Genomic DNA, 22,925 nt, shown 5'->3' on the forward strand with positions numbered 1-22,925 from the left:
TTAATCGATTCTGTTGTATTTCCAAAACGAATAACCGTAGACTCTTGAAATGTTCTGATACATGGTAACAATTTTTTAAAAATTTTTTTGACTATTTATTAGTTATTTATAGCCATGAAAAAATGTTCAAATTTTGTAAATTATTTTTCAGTTAGAAATTCATATATTTTTTTTTTCATAGCTAACATTAGACATTTTAATACAAGGTTCCCAACAAGTTTTACTATGTACCTCTATCAAAAAGGAAAAGTTCACCGGAAAGATACGCTATTTATAGCAACGAGATATTTTCAATTTGTATTAATTTTTTTTTTAACTAATAAATTTGATCTTTGCTATATCTATGTATGATTTGCTGATACAACGTCTCCGCTTAGAATAGTTTTTCCTATATAATGATTTATCATTGAATTCAAATATATCACATCCATTACAATGACAGCAGAGCGGTACCCACTTGTCCACCTTTTTAATAATTTCCTATATAATTACAATTATTTACTAAGGCGTATATAATAAAAAACATTGTATAATTGATAAATACAATTCACAACAGGGTTATTCTGTTACCATAAAAACTATTCTTCGAGAACTTGTTACTTTCTTCTTTTTCATTCAAGGTTTATTTATGTTGAGACAATTTATTCACCCTTATTGAATATTATATGTGTGTATAATATATATAATATAAATCCGTAAGTTACTAGGTACACCCTAAAATCCGAATGAAATGTTTTTTTAACATGTATGAAGAAGGGTGTAAAGCAATATTTTTTTAACTTAAAAAACATAACTGTACAAATAAATTTATTTTAAAAGAGAGAGTCTGACAAGTACCTAATAAATCAATTTATATCCTTAAATACAATGATTTTTTGGTTGAAACATAATACGTTTTGTAATCTCATATTATAATGTTTTAAAGTTTAGAACTATAGTCTATAAATGAATTTATATACCTACCTATTATACCTATTATTATAGGTACCTAAATTGTACGAAGTGTTTTGTAAAATGAATCATTTTCAGCATAAAATCTTACTATTTTCATGAAAAGTTCTCTCATATTCCCACTTTTGATTAATGTTATCTTTAATGTATCATTATTCTAAGAAATGCATCTGTAGAAATTGAAAACCACCCGTAAGTCGTAACGTTGGCTATGACTTAAAATATGTTATTCTAAGGTATTACAATATTAAATCGAAACCGAAAAATGCGATGGAAAAAAATGTTTTGTATCAGAAATTTGTAATGTTGCACATTTTATGTATGGTCACGTATGCAGCGGCTCCGCGTATTTATGTCAAATAAACTAGGTACGTGTCTTTCACGTTATAGTGTAATAAACCATTTCTCGATGTACCCATCTGTAGGCGTGGTTTTGGTAACATAATATATATCGGCTGTGGAAGTTTTTATTTATCGTGTGTATTGCCTATAAAGAAAATAATAATCGTTGTGTTTTGTTCGTGGAGTACTCGGGTTCCTCAGTTTCCTGGTGCACAAAAACAAGGAAGCTGGCGACCTCTGAAAGTAAAAAAAAAGAGAAAAAAAGACCCTATATCGACATTGCGATGTCGTATGTTGGATTTGGGCGTGCACTGTAGTCTTACCAGGTGCTTGTATTTACGTATTATTCTAAATTCCAACAAGGGATTTTTTTAAATATCGCGTGCCCCGTTTAAATAGCTTTGGAATTATTTTTATATTATCAAACGTTTCTCGACCGAACCGGTTTTTCGGCGCCAGTTGTTTTTTTTTCATTATTAATATACATTACTCACCGATATTGTAATATGCCGACTTTGGTGTGTAAGGAATTTGTCACGCGCGTGCTCACAGATTACTAGATCGGATTAAGGATATTATGAAGTAAATCGTGGTTTTATTTTGATTATTTCTATACAGTTCGGCAAATTCTGAAAACTAAATAAGTGAATTGTGCGGAAAGTATATATTATATTGCTTTTAGATATGCCGATCATTATTTGTTCGCGAATGTAACATTTAACTAACCATTTCTTTGTAATTTTGCCATTTGCTTTTATATGGTAGTGACTGACGCGTACTATTGCAGTGTCAAAAATGTCGTTTGGTGAGGTCGATATTATTTTCCCCTTGATAAAATTTAATACTGGATGGTAGTCAATCCACGTATCTACCTATCGTTGTTTTTTAAATTATTTGTTATATGAAAATACATGATACTGTTTCCTTTATCGATTTGAACTTCAGATATCCAAAAAATAACAATACTATAAGCACGTGATATGCGATATACTGCGCGTGCTTGCTGAATTTACATAACTAATTGTGTAGGTCACGCATGCTCTCAGTCACGTACTTGATAGTTTTTTCTTTAAAATGCTGTCGTAATTTAATTTCAGATAATAATTTCAATGTGCATAAAATCCATATACATCATTTTCGATACAGCTGGCGAAAAAAAACAAACTGTTTGTTCCAGCTTTTAGTTGTTGGTAATGTCACGACGAATTTGGACGAGTATTCTTATTTCTCATGTGACATACATTTATAATTTTTCTATTATGTCATCGTATGTATATCTATATTGTATTATTATAACCTCTGATATTCAAATTAATGTTTTGTTACCTACTGGCATACATTTCAATCTTTTCCTTTATTGGTTCCTCTTTATACATTATACCTACATGTTTCCGTATTAAATATAAATATCACTGGGTAAAGAATCCTACAAATACATCGTTAGTGAAAAATGAAAATGAAAAGGCATTGTTCATTGACAAAAAATCGATTTCATTTTACTAACATGAAATGTTAGTCTCATATCCGTCATAAACGGCGCAGTGTCTCTTTTTAAATTTCAGTAATGAACAAATATTATTAAATTTTAAAATTATAGAATTATTTAATATTAATTGTTTAAGTAAGCTAGGTGAATATTGAACGAACATGTTAATCTGTATTAGAATAATATATTATAAATTAAACAATTAAGGTACATATTATTGTAGGCACATAGAAATAAATATTTTTTATCATATTTTTAAACTAGTTTGTTTTGAAACGGTTTTAAACAGTTTCATCATGGCCATTTTAGAAAATAAGTTATAAACTTAATTATAAATTGTTATTTATATGATGCAAAAACAAGTATTACTTAATGAATAAATTAAGATTATGAATTGTTGGAAACGAAAAAGTATAGTTATGCTTATGATATTTTATTATACATAGTAGGGAATCTATGTATTTGAAAAATGTTATTTAGTATAATATTTAAAATATTTACAAAAAAGTGTTTAAACACATTATTAGTCATTATACAAAATAAAAACAAAAAAATACTAACGTCAGTATTTCTAAGTAGTTTTTATAGAGTATTTTGATGATTTATACGTTAAAAGTTAATGTTGAGACTGTTTTAGACACTATCATTTTATTTTTTGAATTGCTATGTTCTATAATGAAGCGTTTTTTTCAAAATTTATCTCTTAAAAATTAAGGATAAAAAGTATTTTATGTGTTCATCTCTAGAACGTATTCAAAACAACCGGTTAAACAAACTGCAGTAGGCGCCCGTCTAGAATTACCCAAGACCGTCCGAGGGGTTGTGATGGAAGAGCGGGTTCATGTTTCTCGGGTTTTTTTGTGGATGTGAGTGTGTGCTATTACCCTTCATATTAAGAACCTGCAGCTGGAAACCACCGCTGCCACTCGATTTGGCCCGTGCCACTTTGGACCTTTAGAGTCGTGAAATACATAATAAGAAATTTAAAACAGTTTTAACGAGTTCAGCGTTTCGGAATGGCTCAACAGTTCACAGTAATTAAAAAATTCGAGAATCTGTTTTATTCTATCAATATATTTATAATTCATAATTTGTTATGTACTTATACTTATTACCTATTTTTTTGTAAATGTGTGATAACTAATAATAGGAATAATCAACAAATATCATTGTTAAAATAGTATTTACATTTTACTATTTAGGGAGGTATTATAGTTTCAACTTTAAATACCTTTTCTACAAAAATGTCAAGAATAAATTATTAATTCTATTTTTAACTTATCAATTTTAAATAATAATAATTTATCTTTGATTCATTGCGTTAAATTAAATGTACGCATTACAATGTTATTATAATTTATTATTCCCTATAATAGAGATGGTGAAATATTATTTATCACATTTAATAAAATAACTAAGTGAGTGTGTAAGATTATCTAAAATGTATCATACCTTAGAATATGTGATATTTTAATTTGTTTGTGTAAATGGTTGGTAAAGGGTATGTAATAGACTAGAGATTTGAAGAGTAACATATTATATAACTAGCTAGTCTTAATCTCATCCGGTAATAAATTAAACATGTTTAGAGTCATAGTAAATAATTTTTGTAACCTATCTAAGTATGTGTAAAGTGTAAAGTGTAAACTGATAAGTTAATACGCCAAATACGATATAATACTTAAAATAACTAAAATATATTTTAAGTGTTATTATTAGCTGTTTTAGGCTTTAGGTATAGTTTTATAATCATTATACTATAATAATATTTTTGCAAAGTTTTTTCTAAACGTTTTATTGAGCTAATATTATAATCATGTTTTACAGTAAAAAATAATATAATTTACTACATAGATATTTTACCTATTTGTTATAACATATTGTATATTTTTTTATCATAGTAAAAAGTAATAAAGTACCTAATTCCTAACTAGAATATATGAACTAACACTTTAAAATCTCAAGTTTTTAGTGTAAATTATTGTAATAAGTTTCCTATGTAACTCTCCAACTTGTGTTTCAAGATATCATGAATGATGGTTGTATGTATATGATATTTCTATTAAAGATCGATTATTGATTACCAAATTCGTTAATAGCAACATACAAATTCACTTGTTTTTTTCGCAAGTTATTTAGTTATGAAGTGTAACCATGTGCTATAAAGCCAAGTGCACAGGAAAACTTATCAAAGCGTCAAATAATTGTTTTCATTACAGTTAGTAATGATATACATTGTACACTAAACAGATTATAATTTACTCATACTGTACATACCTAAAATACGTCTATACTGTATAATATTATACCTATTGTACGTATATAATATGATGTTGGGAGTTGATAAATTGCGATTAAATCAATCATATACAAGTATTAAATAGAACGCGATAGTGGCGAAATAATGAAAACCCGTCGTCATACTTTTGATCACGGTGTTTGGCCCATTGTGCGATTTCGTATTGTGGGTGGCGGTGGCGGCTACCCAATTAGACGTGTTCGCACATGCCACGACGCGCGTAAAGGTGTATAATACCGTAATGATTTTGCGATTTTCGCTAGTTGTTTACGAGAAAATAAGGAAAGAAAAAAAACACCACCCCAAACAGAAGGGCCCGTGCTGAGCGCGCAAACACGGGAACCCGATCGAGTAACATTTGGCAAACTCGCGGAGCGCGCGTCCGTCACAGTAGCAGCAGCCATCGGAAGAGCAGACGGCTCGCGTCCCCCGCCCCCGCCGCCTAGGACCCCGCTAAGTACCCTGCGCGGGCGCCCGTTCACTGTATCGCGTACATAGGTAAGAGAAAACGTTGTGGGAGGAATTAAATTAAAACTTGTTAAAAGGGAGTTTGCAACAATCTGACGGGCAGATGGTGGTGGCTAAACAGGCCGCCGTCGCCGCCGCCACCGTAAGCCACGTGTTGCTGTGTATACCGACAACCCCCGGCGATTATTCTACGCGCACACATAGGTACTCCACATACACACATCCTCCTTGCAAACATAATATATACCCGCAGCAGACCGTGCAGCAGTATGTATATATATGAATATAATATATATGTCGTTACGTATATTGTGACGTGCGTAAAATTTTTATGTTATATACTTATACTGTAGAAAACGCGCAACTTGCGTGCGTGTACTCAAACCAGAGTATCGGTTAAACATATACACTGATCCCACCCCGCGTAGGCGTGTATAACGTGTAGGGTATAGGTGCTTGCAGGGTATTATATAGGTACATAGCTGGTAAGGTGTAAACTACTGTTTGTATACCTATATTATGGACTACAGACGTGGTATAAAATAGGTACCTATGTACAATATATAATATTATATGTTGTAGACAAGCGACTGAAATTGAACACGTACGGTATTATGCGCGCGCGCGCGTGTGTCTATTCGAAAAAATATTATTATTATTATTTGTATAATATATTATATGGATAATGAATACTATATACTTATAATACAAGAGAGCGCGAGCGCGCGCGGGCTCGGTAAATTTCGTCGGTATTGTGTACACGTATATGTTATATATATGAGGACCCGAAGGGTTGAACCATACCGTTAAGGTACGTGCCACAATAACGGCGGACAGATGTGAGACAAGAGAGATGCCGAGACACCAAATGGCACACGACCGCTGCAACCTGATACCGCCAGCACCGGGTGCTTTTGCTTTCGATGTATACCTATGTATTATGTATATGTGTTTTATTTTATCCAAAACACCCGTTCTCTTCTCCTTGTGTGCGTGTGTATGTTTTTAAAGGTCTAGATCCGTCGCCGGGCATATAATATTATATATTTATTATATATACCTGTGCGGCTGCGCGGCCGAGCGTCCGTGGTCCGTCCGTCCGTCCACCCTGCACCATACGCGCGCCGTTTATTTGTATTTATATGATAATAATATGTATACGTATGTTCTATTCAGTCGGGCGCGAGAGAGATCGTGTTACGTCGGCCGCACGCCGTGTCCATTGAACCGTGCAGCGCATATTCGTATAATATTAATAAATAATATTATATAACTATAATATGAGTATAAAATATTGTATACACATCATAATATAATATTATATATATATGTGCCGTCCGTCTGCGCGAACAGACAGTCTGTATGCGTGTCGAAAATCGTTGTGTATATATACCTATATATAATATATAACTATAAAGTCATACCGTCTACATTGTATAGGTAGGTTATACCGCGAACAATAACTGCGAGTTTCGGGAGTCGGGTTTATAAGAGAAAAAAACCGAGAAAAAAAATTTGGAAAGGTCAACGCGTGTTAATGAGAGTAGAGGAGACGACCTATATATTTGTTTTTTTCTTGTATCGTTACTAATTGAATACCGCGATCGTGGCGCTAACGGGGCTGTTGCCGCAGGACAAATGGGGGCAAGCTGAGGTGTCTGGGCCGGTAACAGGATGCTGGGACACGTGTGCCGCCGTGCTCCGCGTGCAGCGCATATATATTCTTTAAATATAGAAACGCCGGCACACGCGGCGGCCAGGGGCAGATGCGACCTCTCTCGTCCGTCTCACCCTCGCCCCTCTCGCTCTCGATTTTATCGTCTCTCGCTCTCGTCGACGCGGCAGATGTGGAGCAGAGCGCTGCACAGGTCCTCGACGCGTGCAGATTCCCGTACGGGGCGCGCGCGGGCTCGCCCCCGACACACGATGACGACGGCGACGACGATGACGACGACGACGACACAACAACCCCCATATATATATATATATTATATATATAGGTACGTACCGTGGTTACCTAGACACAGTCTTTCCTCTTCCTGTGCGCGTCGATGGCCATATGGCACATTTGAACTCCTCACCCCGCCCACCACCCATTTACGCACAGGCACACGTCTTATAATATAGTGTATTATATTATGTATGTAATAGCTTCATTACCAAGAGTCATGGTAATGAACTGTGTCCTAGGTGTAACAGTATAATAATAAACCGTCTCGAAAGGTCGTCGTGGCTCGAGCTTGCAGTTCTGTGCGATGCACATTGCTGCAGTAGGTCGGTGGTACTGTATGTTGTTCTATTATCGTTTATGATATAGGTATTATTATGTAGCTATAACATAATATTATCTGAGTAATTTCAAAAATATATACGTGCAGTGTGCTGATGCAGATATTTTGTACCGTGGATGTATTATAATTTATAGATGTAAAAAATTGTTTTATAGTGTATATACAAACAACGCCGGGTGTACCTAGTAGACGTAGTAAATAATTATAATATATGTATAGTAGTGACTTAGTGGATATATCCATATAGGGTAATAGATATACGTCGAATGAAATGTACAAAAAAACGAATTTGTAACGCCTTCGCGCGTTTGTCGTCTTTCCCATAGCTAGTTCGTTATCTCGTGGAAAAGGGTGTCTTTTCTCTCGTCCGGGGAATAGAATTAGTTTGTGACGCTCGCAATAAATTACGGTGCGAAAAAGAACGGACTTTTTAATAGGGGAGCGCGTACTCGGAGAAAAAATGAAGTTTCTTTACCCACGGGACGTATATAAATTGAACAATTTATTTCTGGAAACATACGCATGTATATCTACGCGCAAGGGGCGGAAAACGGGGTTAAATGCCTCGTTATTTATATATATATATATATATATATATATATAACATGTATGTATACGGTATACCCCTAAGGTGGAAACCGGTTCAATGGAACAAACACCGCGCTTTACGCTGCACAGTCAACATGTTGGTTGTATATTTATACGCGTATAATAGTGCTTAAGGGTATGTGTTTTCTCTCTCGCGTTCATGCGCCTCGTGCGTTATAATATATCTGCATTGCGTTTTACGATGCATGTCGAGACCATATATCAAGAGAAAGTGAAATAAAATGACTTATGTTATAGGATAATTTGACGTACATGAGACGTTCGCCTGATAATAATATATGTATTATACACGTACATATCATAATGTTTTTATTATATTGAGGCTCTGTATGGCTGGGATCGCGTGCCAAATACATTGTTTTATAAACGCGTCTTCATGTGTTTTGTGTATATATACCATCGATAAAAAGGCATAATAAGGAAATCGCTGTTTTCCCAAAGAGTCATTGGTTCGTGTACGGTTGTTTTCCAGACGTCTGAATGACTTTTAATGTTCTCCAGTCATGATTCATGACTATGCCATTGGCAGCAAAACGGGACGCCATAAAAATTGAATCACATTTTATTTGTTTACTAATGGTTTCAAAAAATATTCATATTATTATATATACATGTATATTATTTTATGTGCACTATGTACACTATAATATAATGTTAATGCTCTGGAAAACAGATATCTTTCTTTCCCGGTAAACATTTATCGAGTCTCAAACTGGAAATGCTTGAAATATGTATTTTATACAATACAAGACTATAGTAATAAAACCTTTTTTTTCTTAAGTTTTAAATCTATTCATACTATGACCATAAAGTATCCTTTATAAAGTAATCTATTGATTTTTTTTATTCGTTTAATAAAAGTCTGCTAAGGTCCGCTCATAGCTAGAAGAAATTCGTATAGATGACTAGGACATGTTCATGGTATAATAAATAATAATTATTGAGTATGAGTGGTGTCCCTAAACAAATTATCGTGGGGAAGGGGGGCATAAATGGGTCCGTTGGTTAAAGGACATTGTCATACTGAGCTTAACTCAAGGTTTTACAAACTTACAAAAAAATACCACGTTATATGCCGCTATAGATAAAATACAATTGTTTTTAAATTTGTTGTATGAAATCATAATATTATTTAATATATGACAATATAATATTTATTTAATTAATCTAATTTTTAAAGTATCGTTCAATAAATGTATACATTAATAGTTTAAAGTAATTATTGACTTAAATAAGTCTTAATATATACAAGCAATCACCATAAATATGTTTAACATTGGTACTGTCTTATTATAATAGTTAATATGTATATTATATACTTAATATTGAATTAATATAAATAATAATTAAATAAAAAACTTGAGGAACAACTATTAGGTATAACTAATATTATATTTTTTAAATGTTCATGTAAAAGTAAATCTAGCAATTTAATTATTGTCATTTTTTTAATGCCTTCTTCACCTTCTCTTTCACTGAGTTTGTTCCAGGTTCCATATAATATGAATTCAATTTAAATATATCACTATTTCAGAACGTTGAATTATATAGTAGGTACTTTTTTCAAAGCGAGAATAATTTATTCTAGAAACATATTTTATTCTAGACGCAATATCTTGAATAAAATCTAATATACTTATGCAGTATTTTTATAGGTTTTGAATGTTATCATAGCTAATGTGTTTTCACAATATACTATAATATATCTACACAAACCCATTACATCTATGCATTTTCATCATACACTGCAAGGTTTACGTACATGTTGTATTATTTACGCGATATGTTTTACTTAATATCTAGTGAAGAACCATTATAGTATCGTATATCAAAGAGCATACGTCGAATCAATATTATTGCCTATTCAATGCGCCTTACAGTATGGAAGCAAGTTTAATGGCGCCTAACCATTCTGTACATTTATTATACATAGGTAGTTTATTTTAATACTTTTCTCAAAAATTGATATTTTATTCCGTTATTGTTTTTAGGCTCTTAAACGTTTGTAATTAACTTTTACATCTGGATTTTTTTGAAACAACGTTGTAAACGTATACGACCATCACAGATATATTAACTTTTCCATATAGCTATCCCTCTACAGTTATAATGTCAACTACCATACGCGATAACTGAATAATTGATAATATATTTTAATATTTATCTGGTCATTCGTTGACATTGGATGTTCGTATCCAAACAATATAATATATTGGCACTGCAGTATATGAGACATTGCGTTATGTGTATGTCACAATGTAGAGATATATATTTCGATAATATTATTTTAATCTATAACATATAAATAACAATAATTATTATTTTGTTTCACTTTTTCTTCAATTTTTCAATATAATATATCACGGTATAAGTACGGTTTGCGATCCTCCCTTCCCCATAGTTCTACTTTTGGTTCCGTTCCGCAAACCTCCGGTTCGAAATCGTTTACTTACTGCAAATGTATGAAAGCCGTGCCGATGTTTTGTTAAAAGCCAGCTAAAGCAATAAAACCGTATACATTTTCGGAGGCTATTTCTTTTCATTTTCTTTTTTTTCCTCCTGCAGCCTCTCCCCTCGCGCGATCGTCTCGTCCGCTAAAGTTTTCTCCGTATTATACATAAATGTAAGTCTACAGTCGTTCGGATGGCGCCAATGTCTCCCGAATCGTGAGCCGTTTTCCGTTGGGTAAGGTTAGTCCTCTAGGCGAATTCTCATAAAATATCGCATAATACGGCCCATAAACAATTCAGAGTTTCGTAACGCAGATGAATTTGGAACGGTATCAATAATAGTGACGCGCGCGCCGCGTCTAGACGGACACACGAATAAAACGTCTCAAAATTGTGGCGACGAGTATTTATATAATAGGTACCTATATATGTATATTATATATATGTGTGTATAATATTACACATTGAGGACCTTTTCGTACAAATCTAACCTATTATTTTTAAATAATCCTATGCATAATATATCGATATTGTTTCGTTCTTACACGCTAGTTCAATTTTGTGTACGTATAAAAGGTACGAACGAATCGAATATTATGTGTTTTGATCGCACATTAGCGTGTACACTGTACAACGAAATCGACCCTTTTACGCGACTTACCTGCTGCAGGCGCGTTAATCGAAGGCAGCCATAGAAAATAATAATAGTAAAACGGTCGTTTGTGTAGAGCCACTGCCGAGCCGCCGGCCCTTCAGTTTTACATATTGAGCCGACATGTAGGTAATTATCGTAACCTCCATAACGCCGCTATAATCTTGTTTAAATATATAACAATATATTATTCTATGTAGTGCGTCGCCGACTTGTCAGCTTTAGTTGAATTAAATTATTGATATATTATAGCATTATAACGTTATTAACGTTGTTGACATCTATACTTATTCAATAACCAATGCTTATCGAGTACTCGGTAAAATCGCTCCGAGACGTACACAAGTGGCGCATAAACTTCTTCCACTCTCCGGAAATTATCAATTTAACAAAGTCTATATGTGACACACAAGTATATTATTATGAGTGTCGCAATTCGGACACGTGGATTCTTACGCTGTTGACGTGGGAGCTCGTAAAACTAAATTACATTTATACAGTTATTAATTGCCATATGCGTATATATATATATTATATTTATCATTGCAATCATTGTACAGTGTTACTCATACATTAGATCATATACGTTTTACTATATGTTGGCGTTGTACACCTACCGACAAAACGTGACACCCAAAAATTTCGGATTTATATTATTCAACAATTATTGACAGCACGATGTTGATGATATCAGGTGTAATGTTTTTAATAAAAAATAAATTTGGTTTAACTGCATACCCGTAATTGCCCAAACTCCTAACCATTGTTAGGTACTTCAACCATGTTGTTGGATATTGATGTTGTCATCGTTTATATTTTCCAATCGAAATAAAATAAATTTTAGATCGTTTTTCTTTATTTGAACGTATACGCAGTTTCAATTGAATATTGTTGGTGTTCTAGAATAGTGTTATGGAATATGAACCTAAAAATCATAATAAACATTAATTTTTCTTGTTTTACCTACATTTTAAAGTGAAATATATTTACTTAATTTATATGGGTGAATGTAATTATTGTTTTAAAAAGTAATTTATTGCATCGTATAACCTTAACAGAAAATATATGGTGAACTGTAAACATTAGTGTTAGGTATATAATAATTATATATTAATCACTAGTATATTATGATAAAACGATTGGATTTGATAAAATATTATACACACGTACGATCGTGCTTCCATGAGTCAGTAATATTAATTTGCTTTGCTTTAACCACGAGTTCGCTCATACATGAAATTTCGTTATGTTTCAATAATCACACACGGTGCCTTATTATAAACGAGTACCATAATATTATACGAGACTGCAGGCACAATAATCGATGAAACTACTCACTAGAGTGAACACTGGTATTTAATAATATTGCCGCGTGGACGAGATTTGTATAATAGTCCAATTTCATTCGATGCGTGTCCATACGATAGAAATAAAAGCAGATGCTGTGTCCGGATCATTAGATCGTGGACACGAAACGGTATTATTGACATGGGGCTTGAGCACAAAAAAATATTAACAATAATGCTAAGAAGCATTTCCACTTCTTATTATTGTCAATATAGTAGGTATATAACAGTAGGATTTTTTAATTTGACCATACATATTGTGCGTGGGTGCAAAATGTTTCTTATATTATATTATTGACAATAGAGATATATTTGGATTATTTTTAAAGTGTCATATAAATACCTCCATGGGTAATTTTTGTGGCCTAACAGAGAAAATGATGTCATTTTATTGTGGAATAAGCTACCTTTTTTTTAACCTTTTTCTATGTGGTATAACAACATTAGTACACTATATAGGTAGTATATAGTATTTTGTTATTGTTGTTGACTTCTTTATAAATAATTTGGACATTTGATCGAATATTCCGGTCGAATGGCCAAGTATAAGATTATTTACTTTCAATTGCATCACCACTGCATGTGTTCAGTATTTAATTTTTCTTTTTACGTGCTGAAGTACTGGAATCATTATAATAGACTGATAAATATTATTATTTATTACATAAGATATTATTTGCAAACAGTCTCATCTCTGGTATATAGGTATACCGCATGTCATTAGGGATGAATGTGGTGGTCAAGCTGTGAAGGAAGTTTTTTTACAAAACCCACAAACTATAGTCGAGGTCTTGGGTCGCATATTTGTTCATTTTTTTTCTTTTTCTATTGAATCATATAAATCGTGTGTGGTGGGAAGTCAAAATGCGCAGGACATTTGGGGAAATTCTTAAAAAAGCGATATCAGTTCAGTTTCCGATTAACAACAGTTACGAATGTTTCTTTCTATATGATTCGTATTTTTTCTCGTGATTCTCTGACGTACATTCTAAGTATAATGTGTGATATTGAAGTGTCTGCGATTGAAATGTTTATTAATTTAAAGCACAAGGATGCCGACAAAAGAGGTGATTTTATTCATTTTATTAGTTATTAAAAAAAATACTTAATTTTAAAATCCAAGTTTTAGAAAAAAATTGTTTACTCTGTAATTTATTTGCGTACAGCAGAGGTAATCGTTTAAATATTTTAAAAACATTATTCATTATTGCTGTAACTTGTAAGAGTTTACAGTAAAAATAAAAGTAAAAATAAAAATAAATTGAATATTTGACACACGATGGTTGATCATTTATTTAGGTACTTATAGTACTTACCCATATTTGTGCAAGCTATTTTTTCAACTATTTTAAATAATTACCAATTTAAAGCATCTATTAATTAATATTTATCATCTGTAAACAGTAAACCGCTATAATCAGTTAATATATTCGTACGATATAGGAGGCATAGTATCAGATAAAAAATCCTAGACGGTCACCCATCTTAGTAAGTAGTAATAACTACTTATATAACGTTTATCGAGGATTATCTCGTCATTACTGGTCTAAACAAGTTAATCGTTCTCCGCCGCGCCAGGCCGTCGGCGGTCGATTGTAATCGAATTCCGTATGTAATTTTTACACGTTTTCTTTAGTGCCGTTTCGTGTTTTTATTTTTTTTTTGTGTGTACGTATAATAAATTGATTAAAACATATATAAAACTATTTTAATTTTATCGTGCATGTAATGACAATGGTTATTAATTATGTTTTAGTAAAACTCAATACGACTAATCGTCGTTTACTAGGCGCGCGCGCGCCTCTATATCTACGAAACAAAACGATTTGTTATCATATTATATTCTACAAACGTTGTTCTTATAGATTATACTCCGTCAAGCATATACTGGGCGGCGACATTAACCAGTTAAAAAGTTAAGTCAATTTTAATTGAGTTTCCTAATGACCAACGAGTTACATTTTTTTATTAACTTTTAACTTAACTAGTTACTTTTGTTCTAAATTATACCTACTTATATTTAGTGTATAATATTAGTTTTTATTCATTTTAAGTGGAATATAATTATGTATATTATATGCAAAGATTTATTTAGTTTTTCCACTAGGTACGTCCCACATACGTGCGATATTATATTATTCAAAATAAACGTTCTGTATATAGAATGGAAATAATATTTTATAAAATATATTGAAGAAATGAAATTGCAAAAAAGCTATTTTTTACTTCCATTTTAGACTACCTACAAAAGACAAATACTTACGTGTCAAAACTACTAACCTACACTATTTTCATTATCGATAACACAATACTCAATATAATTTATACTGTATTGTATTGTAAAAGTACAAGTCATTAATACCATCAAAACAAATTAAAAACAAATAAAACTTAGGGCTATGATATTAATAAAACATTATATTGTGGGTAAATTATAACGCTCTGACATAATTTCACACGCTGCTCCTTGCGGTCGAGACTCGAGAGTAAACAGTCCTGGGGCTATGTACTGGATATACCATACAAATCTGATTATACAATTTATGTTATGTAAGATATTTGAATAATAATAATAATTTACCGGTGATTCGCACATTCCCGAAGGGTTGATTTATGTGCGCGCGTATAATAATATAATAATATCATAACCATCGTCGCGGTGGCGTGCGGGTAGTAAATGGCCCGGCGGCGCGTATCCGGTTCGGGCACGGTCGTCGGCGGTCGTGAGCCGGTTGGCCCGGCGGCTGACGGCGTCGGCGGCGGCGGCACCGTCCCTCCTGTACACACGACTACACACACACGCACGCACGTCAGTCGAAGGTTCGTTGCTCGGTCGGCCGTTCGTCGTCTCTCTCTGTCCGCGTAATCTTATCTGGTTCAGGTGTCGAGTACGATATTATTATTATATTTATTTACCTATTCATTTATTAAAAATTTATTATCACACACACCCACGTGCGCCGGTAACACATTCGATGTGTGGTATAATAATCAAATTAAAAACATGACGTGCATCGCAATCGGGTCTATTTGGGTTCTGCCGTTATCACCTCACGCACGAGTGAAAACCCCGATCCGGTAAGTTCGCAGTGCGAGCGAAACGAGTTATTCTTGAAAACGTACGTTTTTGTGTGCCGGTGGTCTCCGCCCGTGATTTGGAGTGCTTTTTTTAATGAATAGTAAAACCCAAAAATTTTCTTTTATTTGCGTTTTTTTAAAACCATTTTTCAACTTACTTTTTGTTTTAATCTACAGTTAGTAAATTATTTTGCATTTACGTTAAATTTTTTTTAATTTCGTCAAATCTTACTGTTCTCTGTGAGTAGTGCGCTTAAAAAAAACTCCGTGTGGTTTTTCTTCACCGAAACTGCAGTATTATACACTGTTGTATTCTTAACTATATAATATAATATCATAGTGTTTCCGTTCTCAAATACACTATCAGTGGTGTATGTACAGTGATGTAGTGCGTAAGGTTCGCGTGTTTGTCGTTAACGATGTAATTACGTCTGAAGCGATGTTAGAACACGATTTTACTATCACAGGACTAGATTCCTGAATGTCGAAAAGGACGCTGAGAAACCTAAGTCAGACCGAGACGACAAGATTTCGAAAATCGACGATGGTAGAGCGAATCGAAAACGAAACGGATTGTAATATGCCACAAGGCTCCTGCTGGTCTACGGTGTACTCTGGCTTTTATTTATTTCTCGCCAGGCATTCAGGTAATCACATGATATGATATTATACACTATTTTGATAAAATACGCCGTCGCTAATTTAATTAATTATGAGGAGAGTGGGAGATTATAGTGTTGTGTGCATGTGACCCGATGTGTGCATTTCCATTTTCTGTTCGATGTACCTATATCTACGTACCGCTGTTACTCATAATATGCATTTTTTATTTAAATTATTATCATTATTCTCAGAGATATTTCGTTGAGTTGTCTTTATTTCCATTCACTGTTATAGAAACCGTCTTAAGTACCTTAATCGACGTCAGTAATTGAACATGCTTGATAACCGATACCATATTTATTTTTATAAATTGCAATTTTATCAATATTTCTCGTCTCGATAAAATCTAAAGTATTTTTACCGAAATCGTATATTGCATTAGATTGGGATAATATTTCGTTCATTGAAATATTTAATATGAAGCAATATCAGCGAAATACCAGCCGCCTGCGGTTGGTTAATATATACATAGGTATATAATATGTATGGTGTATAAACCTATATACATTATACATATATTATTGCACACATATAATAAAGTAATGGGGTGATGCTGTGTCAAGGGGAAAAACAATGATGTCAACCGAAAATAATAAACGAACCGCCGAATCAAATAACGACTTTAATGTGAACGGGGCTAATTTGACCGGAATTTGTTTTACTTGAAGGGTTGTTTTTCATTTTTGGAGGGCCTAAAACAATAGCCATTTGTATAAAAATATTCTGGTGTTTTAAAATTCTTGTTGGCACACTGCACATACGTGATTCACTGGCTGGTTTCCGCATTGCTAGACATTTATTCCCGCGGAGAAAGTATTTTTTGCGTCCGTGTAATTAGATCTATTGATATCTGACTTAATTATGAACATAATATAGTCGGTCGGTACACTCAAAATGTATGGGCCGCATCTGTATAACTGAATAGTGTTAAAAAACTGTATGATATATTATGTGTAGCTATCCGTACATTTTCACATACCAAGGTTATTATTATATTGTTTAAATTACACGATGGTTGCTAATATGTTTAAGAAAAATCCGTATATATTTTATGCGTCATGTTATTCATAATAATATTGTGTCGTAAACTCTTATGTGTCCTGGGTATACTAACCTATAACGTAAAATATAAAACTCGAAGTATTTATAATAACTATTACGGTGTACGAAGTTCGTGGAATTTTGTATATTTTTTTAGTTTTAGAAAGTTTACAATTGAATACATATTATTACAACTGAGAATCGTAATTAATTTTATAAAAACTAATGCGTGTAAACGCTTGGTTTAATCTCTTCAAAATATTCAATAAACGTTGTAAAGATTTTGTGTACCCATTGTAATATACTTCTACAGTATGAATGGAAATCATGTTTTTATCGGATGAAATGGTTGGACGAAGGGAACGATAATAAACAATTGGCAATATTATATGCGAAGCATACGCTCGGGATACAAAGAATAACGAGAGTTACAAATAAAACGATTATCGTCATAATTTCAAAAATGTTGATATCGTAAATTATTTCATTTTTTATTTGATGGCATATTATATGCTAAATATTACGGATAACAATATGAGCAAATATTATTATTATTGCAACAATTAGTAAAATATGTCCGGTTTTTCGTCATGTATGATTCATTGAGACAAGATTCATAATATAGTTATTATTGTGCTTAGATTTTATGTGAAGCATCCTGTACACGAAATGTTTTGACAATGAAAGCTTTAATCAACAGCTGAGCACGTATTCTCGCGATTTCCGATTACGGACACTCGATTTGGAATGCATTTTCGACAATAGGTTCCGTGCTGTTTAAACTGTTCCTCTTGTTTTTATAAATATTAATTTAAAAATGTTCAAACAAGTATATGAATTTACAATCGAATCGGATGTGCATACTGCATATATAACCGCATATAGGATGTGTGAGTGTGTGACTATCAGAGAAAATAAATAATGTCGCAATTTGTTATTATATTGCGTTTATGTGTCTTAATGACTTGTTGATCGGTAAAGTTTACTACGGAGAGAGAGCGATATTTTCGAAAAGAAAAAAAAATGGCAACGTTAAACAGCTTTACAATGGATACGGCGATTAAATTGGAAATTCTGTTAAAGGAAGACTTCTCGGCGGAACGGGTTCAAGGTCAACGGACCTCCAACGCAGTCAATCAATGGTGCAACCGAGAGAGTTATTAGTTCTCATTTATGACATGTATCCACTGTGTGTATATTATAAGTACGTGATGTGCGCTAAACGAATAGATTTTCCAAATTAAATAATTGCACGATTTTTAAACGTTTGAAAAAGATTATTGACCTCGACTACTTTTTGGTGAAAAAAACGGTCCTTTTTGTTTCATCATTGTCGCCAGATTGTGTGAATATATATTATACAACTTCTGCGTTCGTTCTGTCTCTCTCACAGTTTCTGTGTTTTAAACTAAACTATGAAAGCCAACCGGCGCGGATCGCGGTGGAAGAACTGCCACTGCCGCTGCTGCGCCACTGTAGGCAGGTCCATCGGCGGTAACGTCACGGATGGTGAACCAAAAATAAATAAATATAAAAAAATATGTGTATATATACAGAGAGAATTCGTAAATACATCTGTATTATTATTAAAAAAATATAAAAAAAGTACAACTGCAACAAAACACTGGGCAAAAGATGAACTCGGCGCAACCATTACTATATTACTGAAATTGTCAACCGGACCGTGTCGTCACGACTGTCTTCGTCTGTGGGACGAACAATATGCGACTATAATATAATACACATATATATAAATATATATATATTAAAGTGGTGTGTAGACTCTGCAGGAGGATAGGTCCGATATAACTCGCCAAATAATCATTCGCGTTTTTTTATCCGCGTAGTCGCGGCCGCGGAGTTGTGTATTCATTATATTTATTATCTATACCTACCTATTATTATTAAATTGTAGCGCGTCGTCGTCGTAGTGCTTGGGTGGTAGCTGCCGTGGCGGTGGTGGGGGTTCGTTGCACCTTTGGCCAGGGTCAATTAACCTTCCTTTCCTCAGGTATTTAATTTCCCACGCAAGACAGCTGTCGTCCGTCACCATTTTTCATCTTCGATATTGTGTGCGTGCGTATACATCTGTATTTGTATGTGTGTATGTGTGTACCTGTACATAGTATACCTATGTACATGTGCGTATTACAACCACGTTATTTTTCTATATAACGAATCCGTACAAAACAACCGGGTAACAGCCGCTGTGGGGGTAAAAAAAACAAAAGGAAGTCGACTTGGGGGTTTTTTTACCACTATCCCGACGTATTCCGCTCTCGCCGTCTTCTATGGATACTCAGGCCTGGGGACACCGTTGACAGATCTTCTCAAAATTCGTGAGTGCTTTTGGTGGAACGCACTGATCTCGAAGTGAAATGTTATCAAAAATAATAACGGTGTGCAGCGATAGAACGCGGCACACGCCGTATCGGACTTCGGTGAGAGGAGAGAGAAATCGAATGTTATATTATTATTATATTATAATGATATGTATACAATATTATACCTAATAATAATGTATTATAATATAGCGCGCGAAGACATAATATACGCGTTGGCACACGATCGGTGGCGGCGCGCGGCGTAGACTTGTTATGACCCGATTGTAATCACGTGCCCGTCCGTCTGCCGGTGGTACGCGTATTATAGTGTTGGACACATAATATTATATATTACACACACACACACACACATGCGGTCAACACACACGCACATGGTATTTTACACTCTCAGCGCACCGCCGAACGCGATAATATAATATCGGGAGGGCAAACCGGAACGCGCGCAAATTTCATGCCGGATTCCGTGCCGCGCACATAACCCATATTATACATAAACGACTACGACGACGAAGATGACTACGCGTGTTGTCGTCGTCGTGTTACCGACCCAGAAAACCCGTGGAAATCACGCGAGTGTGCGTCCGGTCAATATCGCCGAGTTTTCACGTTCGCTCGCCGCACCGGTGCTGCAGATAGAAAGAAAACAATATAATATTATTATTATTATTATTATTATTATTATTATTATAATAAACGAAAAGTAAATCGTCTCATTCCTCCCTCTTGTGTCGCCGTATGGCTGGCCGAACCGAGAGACAAGAAAAATGCGCATCGATGACGTTTTCGGCGGCGGCAGTGTATAATATTATAAATTATAATTTAATATCACTATACGTACAAACTGTGATAATCATTTACGAGCGTGACGTTTCCGATAAAAACCCGATGTTTAATAATATTATATTATACATGCTTTCACTGACAATGAGCATAAAAAGGAAGTGTGGTGTAATCCAAAGCAACGGTGGCGGTGGGCACCTCAATTATCTTCACTCGGTTAATTCGACGTACCTTTTAAAATCATCGCCGGCGGCCGCCGCGCACCATAATAATATAATATATTACATTAATATCTCTGCGCGCGCGCGTATTTTATATACACAATCTTACCCATCGTCGTCGCCCTTACACAGATTTAGGTGTCTCCCCATCCCCCTTCATCGGAAAGTTAACACTTTTTGTACATATATATTATAGTATATTATGTTATGCTACTACGATGTATGTTATCAACAAAAGAAAACTAATAGCGTTTTCCACAATACTATGATAGTGTACTACCATGTAAATTTTATTTATAAGATCGTAGAGAAAAACGACACCGTGCAACATTTTGACGGTGTAGTGAATGATACGATATCACTATATAAGGTATACACTCGTGGGTTGTAATACCAGGGTTCGAGTGTAGTGTGGATAAATTAAACAGAAGGAAAACGCTATAATATTTCATCACGAGTGTAATATGATATATTGATATGATAATATGATTCGTATATTCTCAAAATGTACAGCGCGAGTGCCGAGTGTAATGAGTGTAACGACTAATGAATCAATGTGTTTGTGTTTTCGCTCACAGGTCGGAGACGCACAGCGGAATCCGAAGAAGCAGTGAGGCGGCAAGGCGGCGGCGGCAGCGGGTCGTCACAAAGCCTGCACCGCGCCGCCACGTTCACCATGTTCAATTTCCTCCTGCTAGTCTCTGTATGCCTTTCGTCAACCACACGTGAGTACCACTGTCTTAAATACAATTCGACGTCTTATATACACAGTAATAATATATCACCGTGACAATAATATATCATGTTATCAACCTTGTCCCGCTCGTGTCGGACTCGTATCGTATTATTAATTGTTCGTGCATCATCAGCTGTTATATCCGCGAGGTTTAGTCGCCTCAAACTTTATTCGCTGTATTGACCATCATCATAATAATATAATACTAATATCATCGTATACGCAGTGTCCATCTGTAATTTACGCGCAATCGTTACGAAAGACCCGCGCGAGTCGGGCCTGCGGCGAAAGCGATAGGTCACGCGACGCGTAGTTGCGGTAGTGCGAGCGGACCATCGGTAGGAGAGGAGAAGAAATTGGAAACGGCGTCGCGACGACAATGTGGGCTAAAGTTGGCGGCCGCGTGGGCTAGACGCGGCGGCTGTACAGAGGGCTAGGCACTAGACGTCGCGGTATGTTGACACGCTGCCAGAGTGCCGGCGTCTGGGCATGTTTCCGGTCGGCGGCGGCAGCGGAATGGTGCCCGCGCGACCGCCGCCGCTGCTGCTGCTGCTACCGTTGTAGCCGCCGTCAAGACTGTATAGGATGAGACCCTGAAAGACTCGCGATCTCCGTCTCGAGTGAACCGATAGAGACTCTTTTTTTTATATCTCGCTATAATACACATCACTATTGGGGAAGAATCGTTTAATAAGCCCACTAGAATTTTTTCCGTTATATGCGTGTAAATACACCTACCCACATTTTAATTTTGTGTCGACTTTATTTTTGCTATCTTTGAATACTTTTCACCCTTTTATTGCCAGATGTTTTTAATCGTGTATAACATGTCACTCCCACATAAATTTGACTTTTTTTCTATTTTTTTTCCAACTTTTAACATTTTGAGAAAAGTACAACCTAAAAAGTTATAAAAATTCCAGGATCATTATTGACTTAGTTATTTTATAAACCAACACGAAAATAAAGTATTTAATATATACTGTTAGAAGTTAGAACCGTGTTTATAGAGTGACTATTTATGTAGGGTGATTATGCTATATCAAAAAATGACAGGACTCTAGCCTACCACCTAACTTAAAGACCTAGTTACGCCTACGCAGTACACCGATACGCGAGTATAAATTAACGCGTTTCTTGATTTTATTATTTTTTTTTTATCAAATT

At 34.5% G+C, this 22,925-nt stretch overlaps 1 protein-coding gene across 1 annotated transcript in view; it reads left to right on the forward strand.

Annotated features, from left to right (window-relative positions):
• Window positions 1–15,680: 15,680 nt before the first annotated feature.
• Window positions 15,681–22,925, forward strand: part of LOC100575788 — a 39,640-nt gene continuing 32,395 nt past the window's right edge. The window contains exons 1-2 of the mRNA XM_003243492.4: window positions 15,681–16,619; window positions 21,601–21,747. Coding sequence (XP_003243540.1) covers window positions 16,454–16,619; window positions 21,601–21,747 — 313 coding nt within the window. The 5' untranslated portion in view covers window positions 15,681–16,453. The remainder of the gene's footprint in view (window positions 16,620–21,600; window positions 21,748–22,925) is intronic.

The sequence above is a fragment of the Acyrthosiphon pisum genome, chromosome A2, assembly GCF_005508785.2.
Source record: "Acyrthosiphon pisum isolate AL4f chromosome A2, pea_aphid_22Mar2018_4r6ur, whole genome shotgun sequence".
NCBI classification, from domain to species: Eukaryota; Metazoa; Arthropoda; class Insecta; order Hemiptera; family Aphididae; genus Acyrthosiphon; species Acyrthosiphon pisum.